This window comes from Neomonachus schauinslandi, chromosome 8 (genome assembly GCF_002201575.2).
Source record: "Neomonachus schauinslandi chromosome 8, ASM220157v2, whole genome shotgun sequence".
NCBI classification, from domain to species: domain Eukaryota; kingdom Metazoa; phylum Chordata; class Mammalia; order Carnivora; family Phocidae; genus Neomonachus; species Neomonachus schauinslandi.
Genome location: NC_058410.1, coordinates 96,723,328 through 96,749,285, shown reverse-complemented (window position 1 = coordinate 96,749,285; position 25,958 = coordinate 96,723,328). Strand labels below are relative to the sequence as shown.

At 35.1% G+C, this 25,958-nt stretch overlaps 1 protein-coding gene across 1 annotated transcript in view; it reads left to right on the top strand.

The window, feature by feature from the left end:
* The window catches only part of TINAG (tubulointerstitial nephritis antigen), an 89,196-nt gene extending 76,622 nt beyond the window's left edge, over positions 1-12,574 (top strand). Inside the window, exon 11 of the mRNA XM_021692075.1 lies at positions 12,440-12,574. Within this exon, the coding sequence (XP_021547750.1) occupies positions 12,440-12,574 (135 nt within the window). The remainder of the gene's footprint in view (positions 1-12,439) is intronic.
* The last annotated feature ends 13,384 nt before the right edge of the window (positions 12,575-25,958 follow it).

Below are 25,958 nucleotides of genomic sequence, written 5' to 3'. Positions count from 1 at the left end.
ATGAATCATTGAATTTGTGAGTGCAGCATTTGAAATTAAGAACTCACTGTATGTGTTAAATAGCAAACAGAATTAGTGGTCTTAAATAAAATTCAATAAAATATATCCAACTTGTAGTACACAGAGAAAAACATAATGAAAAAACAAAAGCAAGTACAGAACAGTGTAAATACAATCAAATGGTAGAACACAATCAAATGATTTAACATATATGTAATTGTATTCTCAGAAGGATTAAGGGAGGAAGAGAGAGAGAGAGAAAAGGAGCCAGAATCAATATTTAAAAACATGATGGCCAATAGTTTTCCAAAACTGAAGGACATCAACCCAAAGATTCAGGAAGCTCAGTAAACTCCATGAAAGAGAAATCAAGAAAACCACACCCAGGAATTTCATAATTAAATAGTTTAATATAAAAGATAAAGAAAGAAATTTTAAAACAGCCAGAGTTTTTAAAAGGGTAAGTTTCTCTCAGAAAAAAGTAGCATTAACTAATGGCTGCCTAGGGAAAGGTAGTCTTTAATAAATGATGTTGAGAATACTGGATATTCACATGCAAAAGGATAAAATTGGACCTCTATTTCACACCACTTGCAAAAATTAACTCAAAATGGATTAAAGATTTATTTATTTATTTTTATTTTTATTTTTTTTTAAAGATTTTATTTATTTATTCATGAGAGACAGAGAGAGAGAGGCAGAGGGAGAAGCAGGCTCCCAAGGAGCAGGGAGCCCGATGCGGGACTCGATCCCAGGACGCTGGGATCATGACCTGAGCCGAAGGCAGACGCTTAACCATCTGAGCCACCCAGGCGCCCTGGATTAAAGATTTAAATGTAAGACCTGAAACTATAAAGTGCCTAGAAGAAAACAGGGAAAACACTCCCTAATATTGATCTTTGCAATCACTTCTGGGATATGTCACCAAAGGCACAAGTGACAAAAAAAATAAACAAGTGGGACTACATCAAACTAAAAAGCTTCCACATAACAAAGCAAAAATAAAAACAAAAGCAACAAATGAAAGTCAACCTATGGAATGGAGAAAATATTTGTAAGTCATATTTCTGAATAGGGTTTAATATCCAAAATATTTAAGGAACTCCTACAATTCAGTAGCAAGGAAACAAATAATGAGAATAACAAATGAGCAAAGAATCTGAACAGACTTAGCTCCAAGGAAGACATAAAAATGGCCAACAGGTACATGAAAAGATGCTCAGCAGCACTAGTCGTTAGGGAAATGTAAGTCAAAACCACCAGGAGGTATCACCCCACGCCGGTTAGAATGGTCATCATCAAAAAGACAAAAGATAATAAATGCTAGGAAGGATATGGAGGAAAGGAAACCCTGGTGCATTGTTGGCAGAATTATATAATGGTACAGCCACTATAGAAGACGTTATGAAGGATCCTCAAAACATTAAAAATAGAACTACCGCGTGAGCCAGCAATTCCATTTCTGGGAATATATTCAAAGGAAATGAAACCACTAACTTGAAAACATATTTGCACCCTCGTGTTCATAGCAGCATTATTTATAATAGCTAAGATATGGGACTGTCTATAAACCAATCAATGGATTAAAAAAAAATGGTGGTATATATGTGCAATGGGATACTATTCAGCCAGAAAGGAGGAAATCTTGCCATTTGCAACAACATGGATGAAACTTGAGGGCATTATGCTAAGTGAAATAAAGTCAGACAAAGACAGATATTATAGGATCTCACTTATATGTATTAACTAAAACAAACCAACCCTCAAAATCATAGAAAAAGAGATCAAATTTGTGATTAATAGAGGTAGGGGTTGAGGGCAGTAAGAGTAGGAGAAAGTGGTCAAAGGTACAAACTCCCAGTTATAAGATAAATAAGTACTAAGGATATAATATATAGCATAATAACTGTAATTAATAATGATGTATGATATGTGTGAAAGTTGTTAGGACAGTAAATCCTAAGCATTCTCATCAGGAAATTTTTTGTCTTTTTTTTTTTTGCTTTTTCTCTTTATTTCACCTATATAAAGTGATAGATATTAACTAAACTTATTGTAGTAATCATTTCAAAATATATGTAAGTCAAACCATTATTACACCTTAAACTTAGATACACTGATGCATGTCAGTTATATATCAATACAACTGGAAAAAAAATTTTATTAACAAAAGAATAGAAGAATGGGCTGATAGCACAAAACAAATAATCTGGATTTAAAGCACAGGATATGGTCACTTGTTTTACAATAAAGAAACCACTGAATTTCAATTGAGAAAGGAGACTATAATAAACACTTCTAGACGGTTAGCAGGGTTTTTTGTTTTATTTTGTTTTGTTTTTTTCTGTAAATGGCCAGGTAGCAAATAATTTACATTTTGGGGATTACAACAAGTCTCTGTTATATATTCTATTTTAGTTGTTTTACAACTCTTTAAGGGAAAAAAATCAAAACAAAACACTCAACTCATGATCTGTACCAAATGTTACTGACCAGATTTGTCCATGATCCATAGTTTATCAATGCCTTAGCTACAGCAACTTTCTTTTCATATGGAAAAAAAACTGAACCTTGACCCCTAACTCACAAAATACATGCAAAACTAATTTGAAGTGGAGCAGACTAAAGTGTGATTGCAAAATAATAAAACCTGTAGAAGAAAACTTAGACAAATATGTTAATATCAATTAGGGAAAGCTTTCTTAAACTGCACAGAAAATGGATAAATTTTGTAAGAAAAAATGATCAGACTACATTAAAATAAAAACTATCAGAAGACAGCATTATGGGATAGAAAAGGTAAAACAAACTGAGAGAAGATTATCTATCATCTGTCTATCATCTATCTATCTATCTATCATCTATCATCTCTCTAGCTATCTATCATCTATCTATCTACCTATCATCTATCTACGTGGCAAGGACTCACGTGTAGAATATATAAAATTCTTACAGATACACCGGAAGAAAGAAAAAATAAATAACAATAGCTCAGTAACAATACTGGACAACAGATTTGAACTTCACAAATGAAGAAATCCAAATGGCAAGCCAATATATGAAAAGGTGTTCAACATGATTAGGTGTCCAGCAAATGCCAATTAAAACCACAGTGAGATATCACACATTCACTAGATTGGCTTAAATTAAAAGGATTGATATTACCAAGTATGGGTAAGAATATGGAGTAACAGAACTTTCATTCTACTGTTAAATGTGTAGATGGTACAACTACTTATGTTCATTGTGTTTATCCACAGGAGAATGGATAAAAAAATTGTGGTACAGATATATAATAAAAAATACACAGCAATTAAACATAATAAATTAGTTATATATGCTATAACACATATATTTATTTATTGATAAAAGAATGCATTACTGCATTATTAAAAGCATCAATTCCAGGAAGAACTGATGGTAGATAGGAAAGTAGATATTGACAGGGAGGGAACATGGTAGACCTTCTGGAATTCTAGAAATGGTTTTTATCTTGATCTTCATGGAGGTTACACAGGCATGAACCTCATAAACGTGTATAAACTCACTAAACTGTGCACTTATTATTAATATAGTTTATACATGTGACTGTACTATATATCTCAAAAGAAGATTTAAAAATCTTCAGAAATTTAAATCATTAGAAAATTTCTTCCCTACATTTTTACCCATTCCTTTATAATTAGATTTTTAAAAATTCAGGCATTTGGAAGAAACAACAAAAAATTGGTGAGGGAATGGAAGAAATAACAGTAGGAAGAATAAGATTAATAAACAAAACACATATTCTGAGGTGCCTTTTATTCGTGCTGATTTACTAAGTACTGCTCTTTATAATTTATAATGTATTTTTTTGCAAACCTATGGGGTTAGCTCTCATTAGTACATAAATTTGCATTTGCTTATAAAAACATCACATAATCTTCTGACTTTACCAAAGATCTAATGATGAAATGTGGGTAGTAATAATTTTCAGACATCTAAATGAGAATAGGTACAGTGCTACATATCATAGTTACAAGAATTTAAAAATATTATCTTTGACAGTTCACCTTAAGTTATGACTAATATTATTTAACTTCTTATCTTTGGAAGTATACATATTGGAACCGAATAAAAAGTTTAGAAATCAGAATTCAGTTTAGTTCATTGTTGCTAAGACTCCCACACACTTTGTTGCTGTCTCATTTCTAGCTAATTTAAGGCCATTCAATCCTTGAAGTGGTAAATTGAAGTCATAATTTTAGACACAGTTTTGAAAGCGCTCCTTTATGATGTCAGGACTGATTAAGAAGGCAAAGAGTCAATATAAAAAGAAGTAAACTATGACATCAAATACATAAATTACGTATGGAGTAAAAGCATAGAGTTTTGCATGTGATCAAAGTCAAGTTGTTATCAATATAAAATAGACTGTTATATGTATAAGATATTTTATATAAGTGTTGTGGTAACCACAAAATGAAAACCTTCAGTAGATTCACAGAGGTTAAAAGGAAAGGAATTAAAGCATACCACTATGGAAAATCATCACCCATAAGAAAGATAGCAAAAGATGACAAAGAAACAGGGAACTACAAAACAGCCAGAAAATACTAAGATAGCATTAAGTTTTTACTTATCAATAATTTAAATGTAAATGACTAAATTCTCTAATCAAAAGGCATAGAGTGCCTGAATGGATTAAAAAACAAGACCCAGCTGTGTGCTGTCTACAAGAGACTCATTTCAGCTTTAAGGAAACACATAGGCTCAAAGTGAAAGGAGGAGAAAGATATTGCATACAAATGGAAAACATAGGAGAGCCGGGGTAGCTATACTCATATCAGACAAAACATTTTAAGTAAAAAATTGTAGAGAAAAGTAGGTTTTTATAATGAAAAGGGGATCAATTCATCAAGTGTATATAAGCTATGCACCCAACATTGGAACACCCAAATAAATTAAGCAAATATTTACAGATCTGAAGAGAGAAATAGACAATACAGTAACAGTAGAAGACTTCAATACTCCACTATGAACAACGGACAGATCACTCAGACAGAAATTCAATAAGGAAACCCTGGATTTTAACTATACATTAGACCAATGGACCTAACATATACTGAACATTCCACCCCAGAGCAGCATAAAACACGTTCTTCTCAAGCCCACACAGAACATTTTCTAGGGTGGTTCATATATTAAGTCACAAAACAAGTCTTAGCAAATGAAAGATTGAAATCATACCAAGTATTTTTTTCTGACCACAATTACATGGAACTAGAAATCAATAACAAGAAAAAAATTGGAAAATTCAGAGATGTGTGGAAATTATTCCTGAAAAAAACATATTTGTGAAAAATCAATGGATCAAAGAAGCACTCAAAAGAGAAATTAGTAAGGATCTTGAAATAAACAAAAATGGAAAAACAACATATTAAAACCTATAGAATGCAGCAAAAACAGTTATAAGAAGAAACATTACAGCATTAAATGCCTACATTAAGAAAGAGGAGTGATCACAAATAAATAATTTTATACCTCAATTAACTAGCAAAAGAACAAACTAAACCTAAAGTTAGTAGAAGGAAGAAAATAATATACATCAGAGTAACAGTAAATGAAAAAGAGGCCAGAAAGTCAATATAAAATATCAAAAAAACTAAGAGCTGTTTTTTTTTTTTTTTGAAACAAGCAGAATTGACAAATCCTTAGGTAGGCTAAGAAACAGGAGATAAGACTGAAATAAGTAAAAATCAAAAATAAAAGAGGAGACATCACAACAAATATAAAGGATCATAATAGACTGCTATGAACACCTATATACCAACAAACTGGGTAACCTAGAAAAAAAATGGGTAAATTCTTGGAAGCATACAACCTACTAAAACTGAATCATTAAGAAATAGGGAACAGACCAATAAGGAGTAAAAAGATTGTATCAGTAATTAAAAACCTTCCAACAAAGAGAAGCACAGGACCAAATGGTTTTACTGGTGAATTCTACCTAATATTTAAATAAAAATTAACATCAGTTCTAGCAGCTTTTTGGTGGAATCTTTTGGGTTCTCTGTATAGAGTACCATGTCATCTGCACATAGTAAAAGTGTGACTTTTTCCTTGCTTATTTGGATGCCTTTTATTTCTTTTTGTAGTCTGATTGCTGAAGCCAGGACTTCCAGTACTATGTTACATGGCAGGGGTAAGAGTGGACATTCCTGTCTTGTTCCTGATTGTAGAGGAAAAGCTCCCAATTTTTCCCCATTAGGGATGATATTAGCTGTGGGTTTTTCATATATGGCCTTTTGATGTTGAGTTATGTTCTCTCTATCCCTGCTTTGTTGAGGGTTGTTATCAAGAATGAATATTATTGTACTTTGTCAAATGCTTTTTCTGCAACTATTGAGAGGATGATATGGTTCTTATCCTTTCTTTATTAATGTAGTATATCACATTGATTTGCAAATATTGAACCACCCTTGCAACATAGGAATAAATCTCACTTATCATGTTGAATTTTTTTTAAATGTATTGTTGGATACAGTTTGCTAGTATTTTATTGAGAATTTTTGCATCCATGTTCAACAGGGATATTGGCCTGTAGTTCTTTTTTAGTAGAGTCTTTATCTGGTTTTGGTATCAGGGTAATGTTGGCTTCATAGAATGAATTGGGAAGTTTTCCTTCCTTTTCTATTTTTTTTTCTTCTTGGAATAGTTTGAGAAGAATAGGTATTAACGCTTCTTTAAATGTTTGGTAGAATTTGGCTTTGAAGCCATCTGGCCCTGGACTTTATTTGTTGAGAGTTATTTGATTACTGCTTCAATTTCTTTGCTTGTTATTGGTCTGTTCAAATTTTCTATTTCTTCTGATTTCAGTTATGGTAGTTTATATGAAAGACTCCACCAAAAAACTGCTAAAACTGATAAACAAATTCAGTAAGTTTCAGGATACGAAATCAATGTATGCAAATCTGTTGTATTTCTATACACCAATAGTGAAGCAGCAGAAAGATAAATTAAGGAATCAATTTACAATTGCACTAAAAATAATAAGATACCTAGGAATAAAACTATCCAAAGAGGTGAAAGACCTGTACTCTGAAAACTATAAAACACTGATGAAAGTAATTGAAGATCACACAAAGAAATGGAAAAATATTCCCTGCTCATGGGTTACAAGAGTAAATATTGTTAAAATGTCTATACTACCCAAAACAATCTACACATTTAATGCAATCCCTATCAAAATACCACCAGCACTTTTCACAGAGCTAGAATAAACAATTCCCAAATTTGTATGGAACCACAAGAGACCCTGAATAGCCACAGCAACCTTGAAAAAGAAAAGCAAAGCTGGAGATATAACAATTCTGAACTTCAAGTTATACTACTAAGTGATAGGGATCAAAACAGTATGGCACTGGCACAAAAATAGACACATAGATAAATGGAACAGAATAGAAAACCCAGAAATGAACCCACAACTATGTGGTAAACTAATCTTCAACAAAGGAGGAAAGAATATCCAATGGGAAAAAGACAGTCTCTTCAACAAATGATGTTGCTAAAACTGCACAGCAACATGCAGAAGAATGAAACTGGACCAGTTTCTTACACCATACACAAAAATAAATTCAAAATGGATGAAAGACCTAAATGTGAGATTGAAACCATAAAACTCCTAGAGGAGAACACAGGCAGTAATCTCTTTACATCAACTGTAGCAACTTCTTTCTAGATATGGGTTAGAAGGGAAGGGAAGGCAAAGGAAATAAAAGTAAAAATAAACTATTGTGACTTCATCAAAATAAAAAAGCTTCTGCATAACAAAGGAAACAATCATCAAATCTAAAAGACAACCTATGGAATGGGAGAAGATATTTGCAAATGACATATCTGATAAAGGGTTAGTGTCCAAAATATATAAAGAACTTAAAAACTCAACACCCAAAAAGTGAATAATAATCCTATTAAAAATGGGCAGAAGATGTGAATAGACATTCTTCCAAAAAAGACATGCAGATGGCCAACAGACACATGAAAAGATGCTGAACCTCACTCATCATCAGGGAAATACAAATCAAAACTACAATGGGGTATCACCTCACACTTGTCAGAATGGCTAAAATCAGCAACACAAGAAACAACAGGTGTTGGTGAGATTGTGGAGAAAGGGGAACCCTCTTGCACTGTTGGTGGAAATGCAAACTTGTCCTGCCACTCTGGAAAACAATATGGAGGTTCCTCAAAAAGTTAAAATAGAACTACCCTATGATTCAGCAATTGCACTACTAAGTATTTACCCAAAGAATACAAAAAATACTAATTCAGAGGGATACATGCAGCTCAGTGTTTATAGCAGCATTACCTACAATTGCGAAATTATGGAAACAGCCCAAGTGTCCATAGACTGATGGGGGATAAAGAAGACATGGTGTATATGTATACGATAGATTATTACTCAGCCAAAAAAAGAAAATCTTGCCATTTGCAATGATATGGATGGAGCTAGAGAGTATTATGCTAAGTGAAATAAGTCAGTCAGAAAAAGACAAATACCATTTCATTCATGTCTGAAATTTAAGAAACAAAACAAATGAGCAAAGAGGAAATAAAAAGAGTGAGGCAAACCAAGAAACAGACTCTTAACTATGTTACCAGAAGGGATGTGGGTGGGAGGATGGATGAAATAGTTGATGGAGATGAAGGAGTGCACTTGTTGTGATGAGCACCAGGTGTTCTATGGAATTGTTGAATCACGATATTTTGCACCTGAAGCTAATATTACACTGTATGTTAAATAACTGGAATTTAAATAAAAACATTAAAAAATTAACACGAAATCCTTCTGAAACTTTTCCAAAAATTTGAAGAGGAGGGAACACTCCCAAATGCATTTCACAAGGCTGGCATTACCCTGATATCAAAACCAGAAAAGGACACTAGAAGAAAAGAAGATATCCCTAATGAATAAATATTCAAAAATTTCCAAAAAATACTAGCAAACTGAATTCAACAGTACATTAAAATGATCATAATCATGATCAAAGGGATTTATGCCTGGCAACATAAGCAAATCAATTAAGTGTGATACAATGAAATATAAAAATTATATGATCATATCACTAGATATAGACAAAGCATTTGACAAAATTCATCATCTTTTAGTGGTTAAAAACTCTCAAAAATTGAGTTTAGAAGGAGTATACCTTAGCATAATAAAGGCCTTATATGACAAACAGAGTAAACATCATATTCAATAGTGAAAGATTGAAAGATTTCCCTCTAAGATCAGGAATAAAATAAGAGTGCCTCCTCATAGTACTGGAAGTCCTAGAAAGAGCAATTAGACAAGAGAAATACATAAAAGGCATCCAAATCAGAATGGAAGAAGTAAATTGTCTCTGCAGATTATGTGATTATATATATATAAACCTTAACACTCCACCAAAAATCTATTAGAACTAGTAACAAAGTGGCAAGATACAAAATCAACAAACAAAAATCAGTTGTATCTCTTTCTTTCTTTCTTTCTTTCTTTCTCTCTCTCTCTCTCTCTCTCTCTTTCTTTCTTTCTTGAGAGAGAGTGTGTGCATGAGCAGGGGGAGGGGGAGAGAAGGGGCAGAGGGAGAGGGAGAGAGAGAGAATTCTAAGCAGGCTCCATGCCCAGTGTGGAGCTTGATCTCACAACCTGAACTGAGCTGAGATCATGACCTGAATTGAAATCAAGAGTCAGACACTTAACAGACTGAGCCACCCAGGTGTCCTGATCAGTTGCATTTCTATACACGAACAGTAAACCATTTGAAAAAAAATAATTCATTTATAATACAATAAAAAATGTATACTTAGCATAAATTTAACCAAGGATATGAAAGATCTGTATAATAAAAATTATAAGAAATTGATAAATTGAAGAAGATACAAATAAATGGAGTGATATCCCATGTTCATGGATCAGAAAAATTAATATTGTTAAAATGTCCATACTACCCAAAACCATCTATAAATTCAATAAAATTCCTATCAAAATTCCAATGACAATAAAATTTGTATAGAAACAGAAGAGACCCTGAATAGCCAAAGTAATCCTGAGAAAGAACAAAGCTGGAGGCATCACAATTCCTGATTTCAAATTTTATTACAAAGTTATAATAGAACAGTTAACTGGCATAAAGATAGACACACAGATCAATAAAACAGGATTGAGAGCCCTGAAGTAAACCCACATATATATAATCAACTAATATTTGACAAAGGGGCCAAGAAGAAGCAATGGAGAAAGGATAGTTTTTTCAATAACTGTTGTTGAGAAAACTGTTCAACCACATGCAGAATGGAATTGGTATCCTATCTTATACCATTCACAAAAAATTAACTCAAAATGGATTAAAGACTTAAATATAAGCCCAGAAATTGCTAAGATACAGGAAGAAAACACTGGGCAAAATCTCTCTGATATTGATCTTTGCAAATATTGTTTGGGTATGACATCAAAGATGCAAAGACAAAAGCAAAAATCAACAAGTGGAACTACACCACACTAAAAGGCTTCTGCCTAGCAAAACAATCAGCAAAATAAAAAGGCAACCACCAGCATGGGAGAAAATATTTACAATCTATCAGATAAGGGTTTAATGTGCAAAATATATAAGGAACTCATGTAGCTCAATAGCAAAACCACACATAATCCAATTAAAAAATGGGCAAACGCCATGAATAGACATTTCCCCTCCCCCTGAAAATAATACAAATGGCCAATAGTTACATGAAAATGTACTCAATATTATTAACCATCAGGGAAATGTAAATCAAAACCACAGTGAAATATTACTTCACGCCTGTTAGAATGGCTAGTATCAAAAAGACAGGAGAAAACAAGTATTGACATGGATGTAGAGAAAAGGGAAGCCTAGTGCACTGCTGGTGGGAATACAAACTGGTGCACTCACTGTGGAAAACAGTATGGAGGTTCCTCAGAAAATTAAAAATAGAACTACCATTGATTCAACAATTCCATTTCTGGCTATATATTCTTCAGGGCTGTTTCTGTTATGTTTAGTTGTGGTCAAATAGCTCCCTTCTGGCCTTCATGATATTCTTATGTACTCCATTAATGTTTTTGCTACCCCCTCCCCCCCCCAAAGACTTATTCACTCAAGTTCTAAACCTCAGGGGACATTTTGAACCTAGTCTAACTTTCTAATCATACTCATATTTTAAAATTAAAAATAAAAGTAGTGGGGCGCCTGGGTGGCTCAGTTGGTTAAGCGACTGCCTTCGGCTCAGGTCATGATCCCAGAGTCCCTGGATCGAGTCCCGCATCGGGCTCCCTGCTCAGCGAGGAGCCTGCTTCTCCCTCTGACCCTCCCCCCTCTCATGTACTCTCTCTCTCTCATTCTCGCTCTCTCAAAAATAAATAAATCTTTAAAAAAAAATAAAAAAAAAAATAAAAATAAAAGTAGAAAGAAAATGTTTCATTCTTACTGAATTTATGCTGAATATTTCTCAAATACTTTCCCTATTTCTCTTCCTATTTTCCCTGCACCTGTGAAGACATCTGACTTGATTATTACAAGTTTACTAGCTAGCCTCCCTGCCTCTTGTGTTTACCCTCTTAAATCCACCCTTCTTGTTTCACACAGAGTAATGTAATCAAAATATAAATTTGTCCACCCTGCTCTCCTTCTGGAAGAAACTCAACAACTTGTCATCATTTTCACCATTATTTTCTCAGTATGTATTTCCTTAACTTCCTTTCAGCCTCATAACCTACCAACCTGCCTCTGTTCTATGATCTAATTATAATAATTTCATTGCTTCATTTCATTGTTTCACACTGTTTATGCTTTTACTGTTTTCCTTTACCTGATTTCCTTTCTTCCTGTTTTTATCTGGTTAATTTATTCCCAGGCTTTAATATGCACCCCACGTGGCACCTCTTCCATGGCAACTTTCCTGAACCATGAGATGCCCCTCAGCTGTCTTCAGTAGCTCTCTGTGCATAGTTTTACCTTAGTCCTTGGCTTATGTTTGTTGTCCTTCATTAGACCGTTAACTCCCTGAACAGTGGATAATATATTATTTATCTGTGTTCCTCTGGTGCCTAGCACAGAGCCAGTCATGTAGGAGACACTATAATTGCAGCTTGTGTATCATCTTTTGATGTGGTATTTCAAACTCTCATACATATATTACCGTGGTATGCTTGGGAACTGTAAGGTTTTATATATACCAGTTCTGGTTATTGTGAACTTGAGTATGCATGCATTTTATTGTAATTGATAAATAATATAACTGTTTCATTCTTATTTAGAAAATATTTAGGCTCTTAATATTTATGATCTATCATAAGTTAAAAGCATTTCAAGCTATGTATGAGTTTCTTGTGTTTTTACAGTCAGGATTAAATATCCAACTATGATACTCAGCTTTTCTAATTTTTTTTTTTCTACAGATTGCTGCCAATTCCTGGGGAAAGTTATGGGGAGAGAATGGCTATTTCAGGATTCTTCGAGGAGTAAATGAATCTGACATTGAAAAGTTGATTATTGCAGCTTGGGGCCATCTGACAAGTTCAGATGAACCATAACATATCATTAAATTTTCATAAGGCCATGCATTTAAGTAACCCCGTAAATTGAAATTAAGCGATGTGAGGTTCTCTGTGACAGTGGACTCTTTGTCTCTTCACCTTGTTATTATAATGTGCTTGTTTTCCTGTTTCACCCCAGGCTCCATGCTTCTGCTTCCTTTATATCACTGGACATATAAAAACACTAATAGAGGACAGCAGAGTAGCTAAGTGCCTTTAAAGTTCTCTGGTTGTCTTTCTTTTTCTCTCATAATAATGTCCTTTTTGACTTTGATAGTTCACAAAAGTGTGACAGTACTTGTCATAAAAATTCATGGCATTCCTTTGTAGAAATGGAGTCGTTTCTGTCTTTAACCAATGAGGATTTCAGATGAAAAACAAAAGCAAGCAACAACAACAACAACAAAAAAACCCCCAGAACAATGAAAACACCAATTTACTATCTTTATGATTTTTTTTCAATGTTGTCTTAATTCATGTCTTGCTTATGATTTTCCAAAAACAATGGAAATAGATTATTAATTGTTTCTCTCAATAAGCTAACATTTGTTTCTTTTCATTGTCTTAACCTAACTTGCAATCTGAGCTCAAAAGGAAAGTAACTCTCCACAGGAAATAACTATTCATTATGGTAGTTTACTCTTTATACTGTGTAATGGCCTGTGCTGTAAAGAAGATGGTGTCTGGGAGGGAAAATGTCTCACCACCTCTCTTGGTTCTTTTGCCCAGTCTAATAATTATATTAACAGATTTACAGGATAAAAACAAATATTTAATTATTGTATGTACAGGTGCCCCATAAAAATATGAGTCTCAAACAAGGGACTGAAGCAGGCATATTTTATACCTCCTAGACAAAGAAACAATAGATTTGTGAAGAAATGACAAGACAAAGAAATCCAGGTTTGGGTACTAATAGGTGAAGAAACTAAGCAGAGTTTGCTTACATAGCTTTCTCAGCCCTGAATACCCTATCTCTGGTGCTAAGGATGTCTCTCTTTCTTCTGGTTCTGGGAGGGTACATTTCACACAGGAAATTTATTTCCTTTTTTCAGGGGGACAGAGAGGAGTGTCAGAGAATCATTGTACTGGCTATTCTCGAGTAACTTTAATTCAAAGTAGTCAATATGTCAAAGTAGCATATTCTGGGGCAGCCTGCCCTGAACCCCATCACTGGTAAGTAATGGAAAAGCTTAGAGGCTAACAATAGAAGTACAGTCTTCACACACACGTACACATACCCCTATTTTATGGAATCCAGTACACTTTGTGTAAAGTCTATTAAAACCAGTTGCAAAGCTGTATTTGGAAAGATAACATATTTACTCCTGAAAACAGCAACCTGATACCATGAGTCAGAAAGAATAAATAGACTTTTATCACAACCATTTCACAGTTCAGTACTTGAGATTCTAAAAAGTAAGCTAAATTGGCATTAATTTGCATCTAATTTTTATTTTAGTTCTCTATAGTCAGAGAAACAAAAATAGCATCATCATAATGGTTGGGAAAGGATATAATCTTTTAATAATTCACTGGCATCTTAAATGGCAAACTAACAAATGAAAAAGCAAAGCTGATCAGTAAGTGAGCATGGTCAATTATAATTACAATGGTGGAATATCTGTGGCCTCCAATTTCTGGGCACTCTGTGATTGGAATTTTCATTTTGGAACTTTTCTATGCTTTTGTGCCCTGATTAGATAAGCTAGACAAGCTGAAAATGTAAGGAAATTGAGCACAGAAAGTGAGTGTAGCTGCAGTTACTTTCTCCATTAATCACTGCAGCTTCATTAGAAGCAGCATCTACTGACTTGGTTCTGCCCTAGATTATGCCCACAAGGCTGATTCACCTTGGCCAAAGTTCCCCCAGTGGACTGAGAAATAATTTAGTTTTGTTCCAATTTGGATTGCCCACAAACAGCCCCTGAGACAAAGGTTTGAGTGCACATAGTTTGAGCAGTGACAAGAACACTGAAGAGCATGAGTAGTGATGTAGGGTCATTGAAGGCAGACAACAAAGGCTGCGTTACCAAGCAAAGTGGTACCACAGGAAATGCATTCTTATCCCACTAGGGGCGGTTCATATATTCCTCAGATAAATGTCACCCATGAAGGATGTGTGTTGGTTCAGGACTGCTCCAGAGGGCCGTGAATTTCTTGGTTGGTCTGGTCTGGCAGGTTGTAGTGTCAAGAAAAAAGCCCACAGGCAAAGAAAAGCAGGTTCTGGGAGTTGGATGTCAGGCTGATGTCCACTGAAATGGCACAGGTGAGGTGATGTGTCTCTGTCATAGGTGTTAAAATATTTTTAAAACATTCCTTAGATGCTAAAAGCTGAGGAAATAATAAATGATGATGCACTAAAATGACAGATGATTAACCTCACTTTTAAAAACACATAATTGCTGTCTATGTTATCTGCTATGATTTTGATGGATTCCTGTCTCACATTTACGTCTTTCATTCATTTTTAGTTTATTTTTGTGTAGGTGTAAGAAAGTGGTCCAGTTTCCTTCTTCTGCATGTTGCTGTCTAATTTTCCCAACACCTTTGTTGAGGAAATGGTCTTTTTCCCATTGGATAGTCTTTCCTCCTTTGTCAAAGATTAGTTGATCAGGGTTGAGGGTCCGTTTCTGGGCTCTCTATTCTGTTCTGTTGATCTGTGTGTCTGTTTTTGTGCTAGTACCATATGATCTTGATGATTACAGCTTCGTAAAACAGCTTGAAGTCTGGAAGTATAATGCCTCCAGCTTTAGTTTTCTTTTTCGACATTGCTTTGGCTATTTGGGTCTTTTCTGGTTCCATAGAAATTTTAGGATTGTTTGTTCCAGCTCTGTGAAAAATGCTGATGATATTTTGATAGGGATTGCATTAAATGTGTAGATTGCTTTGGGTAGAATAGACATTTTAACAATATTTATTCTTCCAATCCATGAGCATGGGGTGTTTTTCCATTTCTTTGTGTCTTCCTCAATTTCTTTCTTAAGCGTTCTTTAGTTTTCAGAGTACAGATCCTAACCTCTTTGGTTAGGTTTATTCCTAGGTAGCTTATGGTTTTTGGTGCAGTTGTAAATGGGATAAATTCCTTGATTTCTCTTTCTTCTGCTTCAATGTTAGTGTATAGAAATGCAACTGACTTCTGTGCATTGATTTTTATATCCTCCCATTTTACTGAGTTCCTGTATTAGTTCTAGCAATTTTTTGGTGGAGTCTCTTGGGTTTTCTACATAGAGTATCATGGACTCTGTGAAGAGTAAAAGTTGGACTTCTTCTTTGCCAATTTGGATGCCTTTTATTTTTTTGTTGTTGTCTGATTGCTGAGGCTAGGTCTTCCAGTACAATGTTGGACAATAGCGGTGAGAGTAGACATCCCTGTCATGTTCCTCACTGTAGGGGAAAAGCTCTCAGTTTTTCCCCACTGAGGATGATATTCAGTGTGGGTCTTTCATATATAGCCTTTATGATGTTGAAGTATGTTCCATCTATCCCTACTTTGTTGAGAGTTTTTATCAAGACAGGATGCTATGTTTTGTCAAATGCTTTTTCTGCATCTGTTGAGAGGATCATATGGTTCTTGTCCTTTCTTCTATTAGTGTGGTGTATCACATTGATTGGTTTCTGGATTTTGAACTACCCCTGCAGCCCAGGTGAATAATGTATTTTCTAATGTACTGTTGGATTCTATTAGCTAGTGTCTTGGTGAGACTTTTGCATCCATGTTCAAGTGGTTCAAAGGGGCACATGCACCCCAATGTTTATAGCAACAACATCCACAATAGCCAAAATATGGAAAGAGTATAGATGTCCATTGACAGATGAATGGATAAAGAAGATGTGGTGTGTGTGTGTGTGTGTGTGAATATTACTCAGCCTGCCATCAAAAAAAAAAAAAATGAAATCTTGCCATTGCAACAATGTGGATGGACCTAGAGGGTATTAAGCTAAGTGAAATAAGTCAGTCAGAGAAAGACAAATATCATATGATTTCACTCCTGTGTGGAATTTAAGAAACAAAACAGATGAACATAGGGGAAGGGAAGAAAAATTAAATAAAAACAGAGAGGGAGGCAAACCATAAGAGACTCTTAACTCTAGGAAACAAACAGGGTTGCTGGAGGGGAGGTAAGTGGGGGGATGGGGTAATTGGCTGATGTGCATTAAGGAGGGCACTTGAAGTAATGAGCACTGGGTGTATATGTACCTGATGAATCACTAAATTCTACTCCTGAAACTAATATTATAGCATATGTTAGCTAAATTGAATTTAAATAAAACAGAAAAAAAAAGAAAAAAGAAAAACACATATGGAATTGAGTTGATACCCTCTTGTCCTTGTTATGTAAATGGATAAAACTTGGTGGAATTTATTTTTACATTGTGGTCTGTGAGTCTAGAATGTAGGCCTAGATTATGTTGTTTTAAAATTTACTACCTTTCTAAGGATCTGAACTGGTAAGGAACCTAACCGCAGAGATTTGAAGAAAAAAAGAAGGAAAATATCACATTCGTAAGCCCCATGGGAAGGCACAAGATATATTTGTCCAGTAGTAAGACTAAGACCTAAAGAAGAGACCAAGGCTAGTTGGGACAGAAGTATACTAATGAGACAAGGAAAATACTATTCCTGAGGTTTGTTGAGTCAGTGTCTTTCTTTGATGTTGCTTCTCATTTTTACAACTTTAAAGAGTATGTTTGGCTCTCTTTATTATCCAAAAGTCCTGAATCAACGTTTAGAAAATAGTGGTTGGCATATCATTTCACCAACTCTAGGGAATATTTGTAGAATTGATTGGATTGATGACTGGATGGTTCCTCCTGCACTGTGGCTTTCTTGGCCTGCAGGTATGCCCTACTCACCTCAGCTAGGACTAAGCAATGGGAAAGACCGCACATTTGGTGCATATGTCTTTAGAGTTCTAGTCTCTATTTGCATATATAGGGTCTTATAACTTTGTGTTAAGAATATACAAGGAAGGAGCACCTGGATGGCTCAGTTGGTCAAGTGTCTGACTTGTGTTTTCGGGTCAGTTCATGATCTCAGGGTCATGAGATCGAGCCCCATGTTGGGCTCCATGCTCAAGTGGAGTCTGCTTGAGGGTCTCTCCCCCTCCCTTTGCCCCTCTCTTCTCTCTCTTTCTCTCTAAAATAAATAAAATAAATCTTAAAAAAAAAGAGTATACCAGAGCTATGAGAAAAACATTGTTCATAATGCATCCAGGACAATGTATCTCAGATTGGATAATACTGTGAGCACTAAAACCTGGTTTTCTTACTGTCCAATCAGAAGTTTGTGCCACTTACATACTTTTCATGGGTTCCAGTCTAAACTGTTTACTGTGTATAGTTTTTCCTTGGAAGAAGAGGAGATAGTCCCAATGTAGCACATTGAATTAAAGTTTTCCCACTCTACTCAGTTGAATAATTCTTCTTTCTTGATGTGTCATTTGGAAATGTACTTCAGAAAGAAGTGGGAAAGACTTTGAAGATAGATCTCATGCCTTATCCTGCTTTACAGTGTTTGGGTTTTATCTCATTCTGTTGTAAACAATGAAAAGGCTTCCCTAGGTTTCTAAAATGGATATTCACAAATTGTCTTAAAAATGCATAAAATGGAATTAAATTTGTTAGTTGGTATTCAACTGAAAAGAAAGGAAACCTCTTTAAGCATCTCCAACGGAAGGAATATAGTGAAAGGAATTGGTTACGTGGGTGATGGAGGAGCAGAGAAGGCAACAGAGGATGGTGAAGCAGTCCAGGATGAGCAACAGTAGGAAGTTGCCATCATCCCCTGAAGGAACAAAGTGAAGAGGTGCACTACTGGAATCTAGGGGCTGGTATTTTCCTGGGGGTAACTAGGACCATGACTAGCCGGTATGATGGAAGGGGGAGTCATGAAAAAACATGGTGTTGCCAGTTTACCACTTGAGGCAGAAAGAAAGGGACATGAACACTAAGGTGTATCCCTCCCTCATGCCTTCCAAACTGTCATCAGGGCCTCTCACTGACTGACCCTGATGAAAGATGGCTGATATGGGAGGTTATGACATTAAGCTGTCAGGGTGAGTGCTCACCCTTTACCAGATGCAGAGAAGACTAGAGTAAGGGCAGGGGATAAATAAGAAGATAAATATGGAACATGCATTTTTGGTTCATCCCATATAGATACTGGGAATTAAGATTATGTAAAGGAACAATTTCTCAGTGATTGATTAGCTCATGAACTCAATTCCTTGGTTAATGCATGGGTCTTAAGTACTACAATGCTTGTTGTTACATGTCTTGTAAACATGTCTTGTTACATGTCTTGTTGTTAAACTCAGGGGACATCTAGGGAATATATTCTAGTCTATGTAGGGAAAAATCTTTTCCCATTTTCTTCACAGTAGTTTCTGGGGACTTTGTATGTTGTTTTAACATCATTGCCTATCAAAAGGATTATGATAATCTGATCTCAAGACATTTATTTTTCTTTGGGTAGAAGTTGATCCCATTTTCAAAAGAAAAAAAAGGAGGGAAAAGTGAATATTATCTCCCAAACTGCTATTTTATGAAATGTTTCAAGAGAGAAAGGCATCAATCTGTCAGGTGCCACTGTATGAGAAACGGGACTTCTACAGGACTCACAGACATCCTTGCCCTAGAAAAGTCAATGAAGGAAGAAAAGAAAATCCATCTAACACTGTCAAGAATGGGTAATTGAATGAAGGGGAAAATATTCTCCATCTTCAGCCATGAACAGTATTGTATGTCATTTTGCTACCATATCTTACAGAAATAGTTAAAAAGTCATTGACAGGTAAATCCAATGGAGTGGAATCTCTCCTTAGATACCTCCAGTAAGGGTCTCATTATTTAGAAAAAGAGTGGCTGGCAATACTCTTCCCTCTATTATCTGTCTCCTCTCTGTAACTGTCACCCCTGTATAAACAAGCTGTTTGATTCCATGTTTCTTCTGAGATTATAAGGGGAACAAGTGTTTAGTTGCATAGAATTTAAGATATATCTTGTATTATATCAATCATTTTAGAGATTCACAGTTCATAGGCCACTGACAAAGCACTACTCAGATTCAGTCCTCACTCACCTTGGCCAGGCACTCTTCTGGGGTAACCAACAAGTATTCACAGTGGTTCCATATATGACCACAGACTCTTTTCTCCTAAAAATCCCCGTGAAATCACACATTGTCCATTCAGTATTTATTATATGCCTGCAAGGTGCTGGCTACTATGCTAGGGACTAAGTAGATACAGGAAGACTCACAAGATAGACAGTCCCTGCCCTGTCTTATCTCACAAATTACTCTTTTATAAAATGAATTTTGACAGACACTGGCCTAGATACAGTTTTGAATAGTAAGTTCCATAATCAGCTTTTAGTGAGAAGTTGGTATACCCTAACCTCTGAGTATTAATATAATGGGAACATTTACCTTTGCCTACAAATCAGCTTTGGTGCCACTCTCAGAATGCAGCCTTGGGCTGGATGTACCTTAGGTCTGAGCTAGTCTGAAGTGTCTTATGATAGTGCACTGGTATACAGAATGAAAGATTGTGGGTTATTAGTACCATTAAAGTATGTGAGAGAACTGTGCTTCATTGAATTATGTTTTAAGGACAGCCCAAGATTCCAGTGATCCTTATATCAAAGATTTCCTAAACTTAACCGGTGAAGGACAAAAATTATCATCTGTATGGGATGCACCTCAAGGAGGTTGTGAATGTCCAACCATTTGTACTAGACCTCATTTGATAATCGGGTGCAGAACACTGAGTCAAACTAGCTTAAGCCAGAAAGGAATGACATTGACCTATTATAAAATAGGGATGATTAAGAGGGGGATCTAGCTTTACACATGGTTGGTTCCAGGTGTTTAAATGATTCCATTCATACTCTGCCTTTCTCTCTAGGTCTCAGCTTTGACTCCATAAGACTTCTTCCTAAGTAAATTTTCTCTGCAGGGCAGCAAGCTAGTTGCTGGAAGCCCCATGTCAGCAAATTATAGTCACTGAGACTCAGTTTCTGAATCTGATAAGTGGAGTAATAAATAGTTATAACCCTTGCTATGATGAGTAGTAATTGAAAGTATATGCTAAATATTTTGCATGATTCTTGTCATGGAGTAAGTTGTTAATAGATATCAGCTATTATCATCACCAATCACCATCATTACTTTTATGATCATTATGGTGGAAGGAATCTTACCATGGATCTAGGCTACCAATAATTCCAACCCTCTGCTGTGTAACTTATAGATGACTTCTGATTAATGATTAAGACTTTCTGTCTTTCTTCTGAGATTATAAGGGGAATAAGTGTCTAGTTGCATAGAACTTATCTTTCTAGACTGCTCACTTTTTCTTCAGGTCAGTCAAATCTCACAAAGCTAGATTCCCTCCCTTGGTCACCCCCATTTTATAGGTCAGCATTAGTAGGTGGCTTTCTTTCAATATATGTTACAATTACCCTCACAACTGGGCCATAGTTTACAGTGCTTAAATCCTTGCATCAGAGATATTAAGTCTGTGCAAGTCCTTGACCTACAATTTCCTTTTGAATAACAAAACCTTAAGTGTTAAATCTTCCAATTTCTAGAGCATATTTTCTATATTCTAAGTTGATAATCATAAGGGCTTGGTAAGATGATATCCAGGAAACTGTAAGCTGCTCTAAGGTAAAGACTATTTCTTATTTTTCGGTATTCCTATGAGCAGAAGCAAACACAGTTTATGTACAGTAAATATTTGCTAAATGAATTATTAAGTGAATGAACATCAAAAACATCATTCTTGTCATGCTAGTGTGTCATTACTACTTTATTTCCTTGTCTCCCCCACTACAATATCATTTCCTAGAGGGCACGGAGCATGCTTACGTAATGACCAGTCCTAGCATGGGATCTGACATAAATAATTTCTATTGACAAACTTTGAGGAAGCTTTGTTTTTAATTACAAAAAATATTAAAATTTTTCTCATTAGATAGTATATAGCTTTCTTTTGGTAAACTGCAAATGATTTACTAGACTCATTAAATATAGAAAACTTTTTGAATTCAGTGAAGTTTAGTTCCTTAATGTACTCAGTTTATTGAATTATTCACCTCGGCTGGTCACTTTCCTTATCCTGCCTTTTGGTGAGCAATGTTCTAAATTTCATGTAGCAAAATTATTCATTTCATGGTTAATGCTTTCTATGTCTTACTATCTATTTTTTCTTTTTTTTTTTAAAGTTTTATTTATTTATTTGACGGAGAGAGAGAGACAGCGAGAGAGGGAACACAAGCAGGGGGAGTGGGAGAGGGAGAAGCAGGCTTTCCACGGAGCAGGGAGCCCGATGTGGGCCTCGATCCCAGGATCCTGGGATCACGACCTGAGCCGAAGGCAGACGCTTAACGACTGAGCCACCCAGGCGCCCCTATCTATTTTTTCTTGAGTCACTGTTTATATATATTTATATACAATATATTTATATGTAATTATATATATATCATGTAATTTATATAATTATATAACATATTTGTATAAATAACATTTATATATTATATATGATAAATATATGAATATAAATATGACTATATGAAAATAGGTCTAATATTATAACAAAGTGACTCAAAAAGAAATATATTTGGACAAGACAAATGAGAAAAAAATATTTGTAGCAAACATAAACAATAAATATATATATCCCTTTCATATGTTTTGTATTATTAGAGTATATAAGTTTATATTATTCATATTATTAATATCATTTAAATCTTTCTGAGTATGCATTTATTTCTTACTATTCCTTCCTAGTATTATTCATTCTTTAATTTATGCATTCTTTTTCTTACTTTCTTAAACAAGTTTGTCAGAGATGTGTTTATTTCATTTTCTTTTTCAAAGGAACAAATTTTGGTTTAATTGTACTCTCTTCTGTATCTTTGTTTTCTGCTTAATTAATGACTGATCTCATCTTTATTTTTTTATTTTTTATTTTTTTGATCTCATCTTTATTATCTTCTTCCTAATTTATTTGCATTTATAAATTTTTTATAAAACATATTTTTTTCTATCTTCTTAAATTGGATTCTTAGCTTATTAATTTTGAGCTTTTCTTGTGTTCTAATTTAAGCATTTATGTACAGTGCTTTCTAAATGATGCCTCTCAGTATAATCATTGCTTCCTTTAGCTCTTTGTAATTACTTGTTTTAAAGAAAACACATTTTCTAAATAGTCAAACCTAGAGAAAAATTGCATCAATGCCAGTTATTTTTTTATTTCCTATGTACCATCTTAGATCATCTCTACTCAATGAGTTTATAAATACAATACAGGAGTAATTGAATAGCATAATATGAACACCATGATTTGATAACTAGCTGCACTGTACTTTGTGTTTCAAGAAACATGTTTTAGTCATTTAGGTTCTAATATATATTTGAAACTAGAAAATTCACAACAGGCTGGTTCACAGATGCATTTACCCATGAAAGCCATGTTCCAAGGGAGAACCACTATCTTTGGCCAGCCAGGCTGTTATATGTTAGTTCTCTAATTTCAGGGTGATAACTTTCTCTTTTTTAAGAAGTACAAGCTGTAGATCATTCCTTCCTTAGCCCACTATTTTCCAACAAAGAAAATAAGGTAGCAAGAAAGCCAGCCAAGATGTAAATGACTTTGGCTGTAAAAAATGTTTCAGATTTTGTAGTGTGTTATATCTCTCTTTAAGGTATTTTATTTTTTTTATTTGGTATGTTGAATTCCCAGGTAAGTTCATAGTAAAGAAAAAGAGGTATTTGCTCAAAGGAAGTAAACTTTATTCTTATCACTGAAATTACCATTGATAGTTGCCATTTATAATCTCTTTAGCATTTAACCAACTCTATCTAAATTATGCTTTTGATTCATGAATTAATATGGCATGAGATATCTTTCCTTGGAAATAAATATTAATTTAAAATTGAAATCACTCCATAGTAAAAAAAAATCCATTTTGATTATTTGTCCAAGTATTTTACATATTGACATGCATATGAACAGTACTTAAAAGGATTATGCAATGATTAAGATGATGACATAGTTGAAGTAATAAGAATAGCATTTTTCCTATCTTAATATAGTGTTGAAAGGCACCTGAGAAATACAGTAAAGCTTGGCCTCAGTCCTCTTTTTCAATATTATAAGACAAAGTAGCTTTAAGGCCTTTGGGAAGTTACAAACCTCTATTGTTTTATTTGTTCATGTTCAACCAAATTAACATGAATCCTACTAACATTCATTTGAGCTTTTGCTATGGGCTAAGTGATATAATAAGTACTGTTCATACCTTCTCTCACTTAATTGAGTAGGTGGTCCATGCAGCTCAAGAAAATATAATTTAAAGGGGGGCATAGGCGACAGCTCCTTTGAAGACAGAGTGTCTATCTTTCTATCCTAACATGTTGCCAGGTGCAGGGAAGGCAGAGGGAAGAAAACACAGATCTTTCCAAATCGTTGAAGCTATTTTCTTACTCCTGAAGATCAAGTCTTGGCTAAGAGTAGGCAGCTTGACCTCAGAGTAGTTCTTTGTAAGTCCAGTGTCCATATTTTCTAAACCAATCATCAGGATGCCCAATCAAGTATCTACAAGTGCACTTAGGGAGGTAGTGAAATAGTCTATTAGACCTTATGACTGCTCCAGAAAATCTAGGACCCATGGGTACTCTGTATGTAAGCCTCTAAAAAGACAGAATCGAATCTCTGCTAGAGATTCTACTAGAAACACTTCAAGGACTGCCAGGGGGAGGGGGAGGGTTGAGAGGTGGAAGATGTGTGTGTATGGTGAGGAGAGGAGGCTTTCCAATTGCCAGATAGGGTCTGGAAGTAAATACATATAGTCTTATTTGAGGAGATGGAAATGTAAATACCCATTTTCCAGGATTCTGAGGGCTCCTTGCTGTAGGGAGGATGGCCTCAGCATTCATTTGTTGCCAGTGGTTTTAATATTGTGATGTCTTCTATGGTGAGAGCACACACATGTTCCCACACATATACACATGTGCATACACAGTCTTTTTGGAACTTTGGTAGTAGGAGTCTGTTTCATGTCCAAGTTTGGAAGCTTATTATTTAGATAGAAATTTATCGAGGGCCTGCTCTGTGTTAGACTCTCTGCTAGATACTGGGGATATTTGGGACAAAAAGTCAGACTTAGGCCATAAATTCATGTAGATTTCAGTCTGGCGTGAAACAAATAGACATTAAATAAATAATTACAATAAATCCTGAGGGATATTTTGATGGAAAATTCCACATGACTAGGAGCTATAGCTGGAGAAACTGGTATAGTTTAGAGTGTTGGTGAAGGCGTCTTCAAGAGGAATGTTTAGGTTGATACCTGAAGGAAAAGTAGGACTTGGCCAGAGAAAGTAGACCTAAATGGCAAATAATTATGTTTTAGGGAGGTCTGGAGGGAGGAGTTATCTCAAAGAAGCCAAGTAAAGTTTCTTTGTAAGTGAATGAGAGAGATTGGCAGAGAAGATGCCAGAAATGTAGACAACAAACAGACTGTAAAGGCTGTAGAAATTATGTTAAGGAGTTTTGTCTTTATCCCAAAGCAATGTGGGGTGGGGATGTTAAAGGATTAGAAAAGTCACTCTGACTGCTGTTTGGAGGGCAGATTTGAGGAGGGAAAGACTAGAGACAAGGATACTGGTCAGCAGCTTGTGAAGCTTGGGGTTTAAGTTGACAATCGTATAGACAAGGGAAGTGGAGAAGAGAAATGTCCAGGTCTACAAAGTGTTCAGGTTCTTGATTTAGGACCAATGTGGTAAGTGAGGGAGAGAGGAGATTCTAGAATGACTCCAGAGTTTTGGGTTATTAAACAAAATTAAACCTCGGGAATTTTCAGAGTGAAGCTCCAGGATTTCTTGAATTTGTCCTTGAAATACCGCTTTGACAGAAGAATGTTAATTTGCTGAGTGTGATTCTTCTGCATCAGCCCATCTGCTACCTACTTCAACAGATACTTTTGAGTGCCTACTTTGTATTACAGTGAGAACAGTCCTAGTCACATAGAGACCAAAAAAAAAAAAAAAAAAGGATACGGTTTCTATCATCTAGTGAGAAAACATAAACAAAAGAACAAAAACACATACACTTAGCAGTTAAGGGCCATAAAGAAAACAGGATTCAATAAGGAACAGTTACAGAGGTAGAGGAAGGAGGATTCACCCAGACAGTGTGCATATGTATGGAAGGATTTTGGGGGGAAGTGAAGTGTGGAGTGTGGAGTGGGGTGGGATGTAATGGGGATGGACCAATGTAATTTTGAAGAAGTAACAGAGGACAGATTCATGTGACTGTGGAGGCTATGGTAAGGAGGTTGGATGTTATTTTCAGTGCAGTGGGAAGCAACT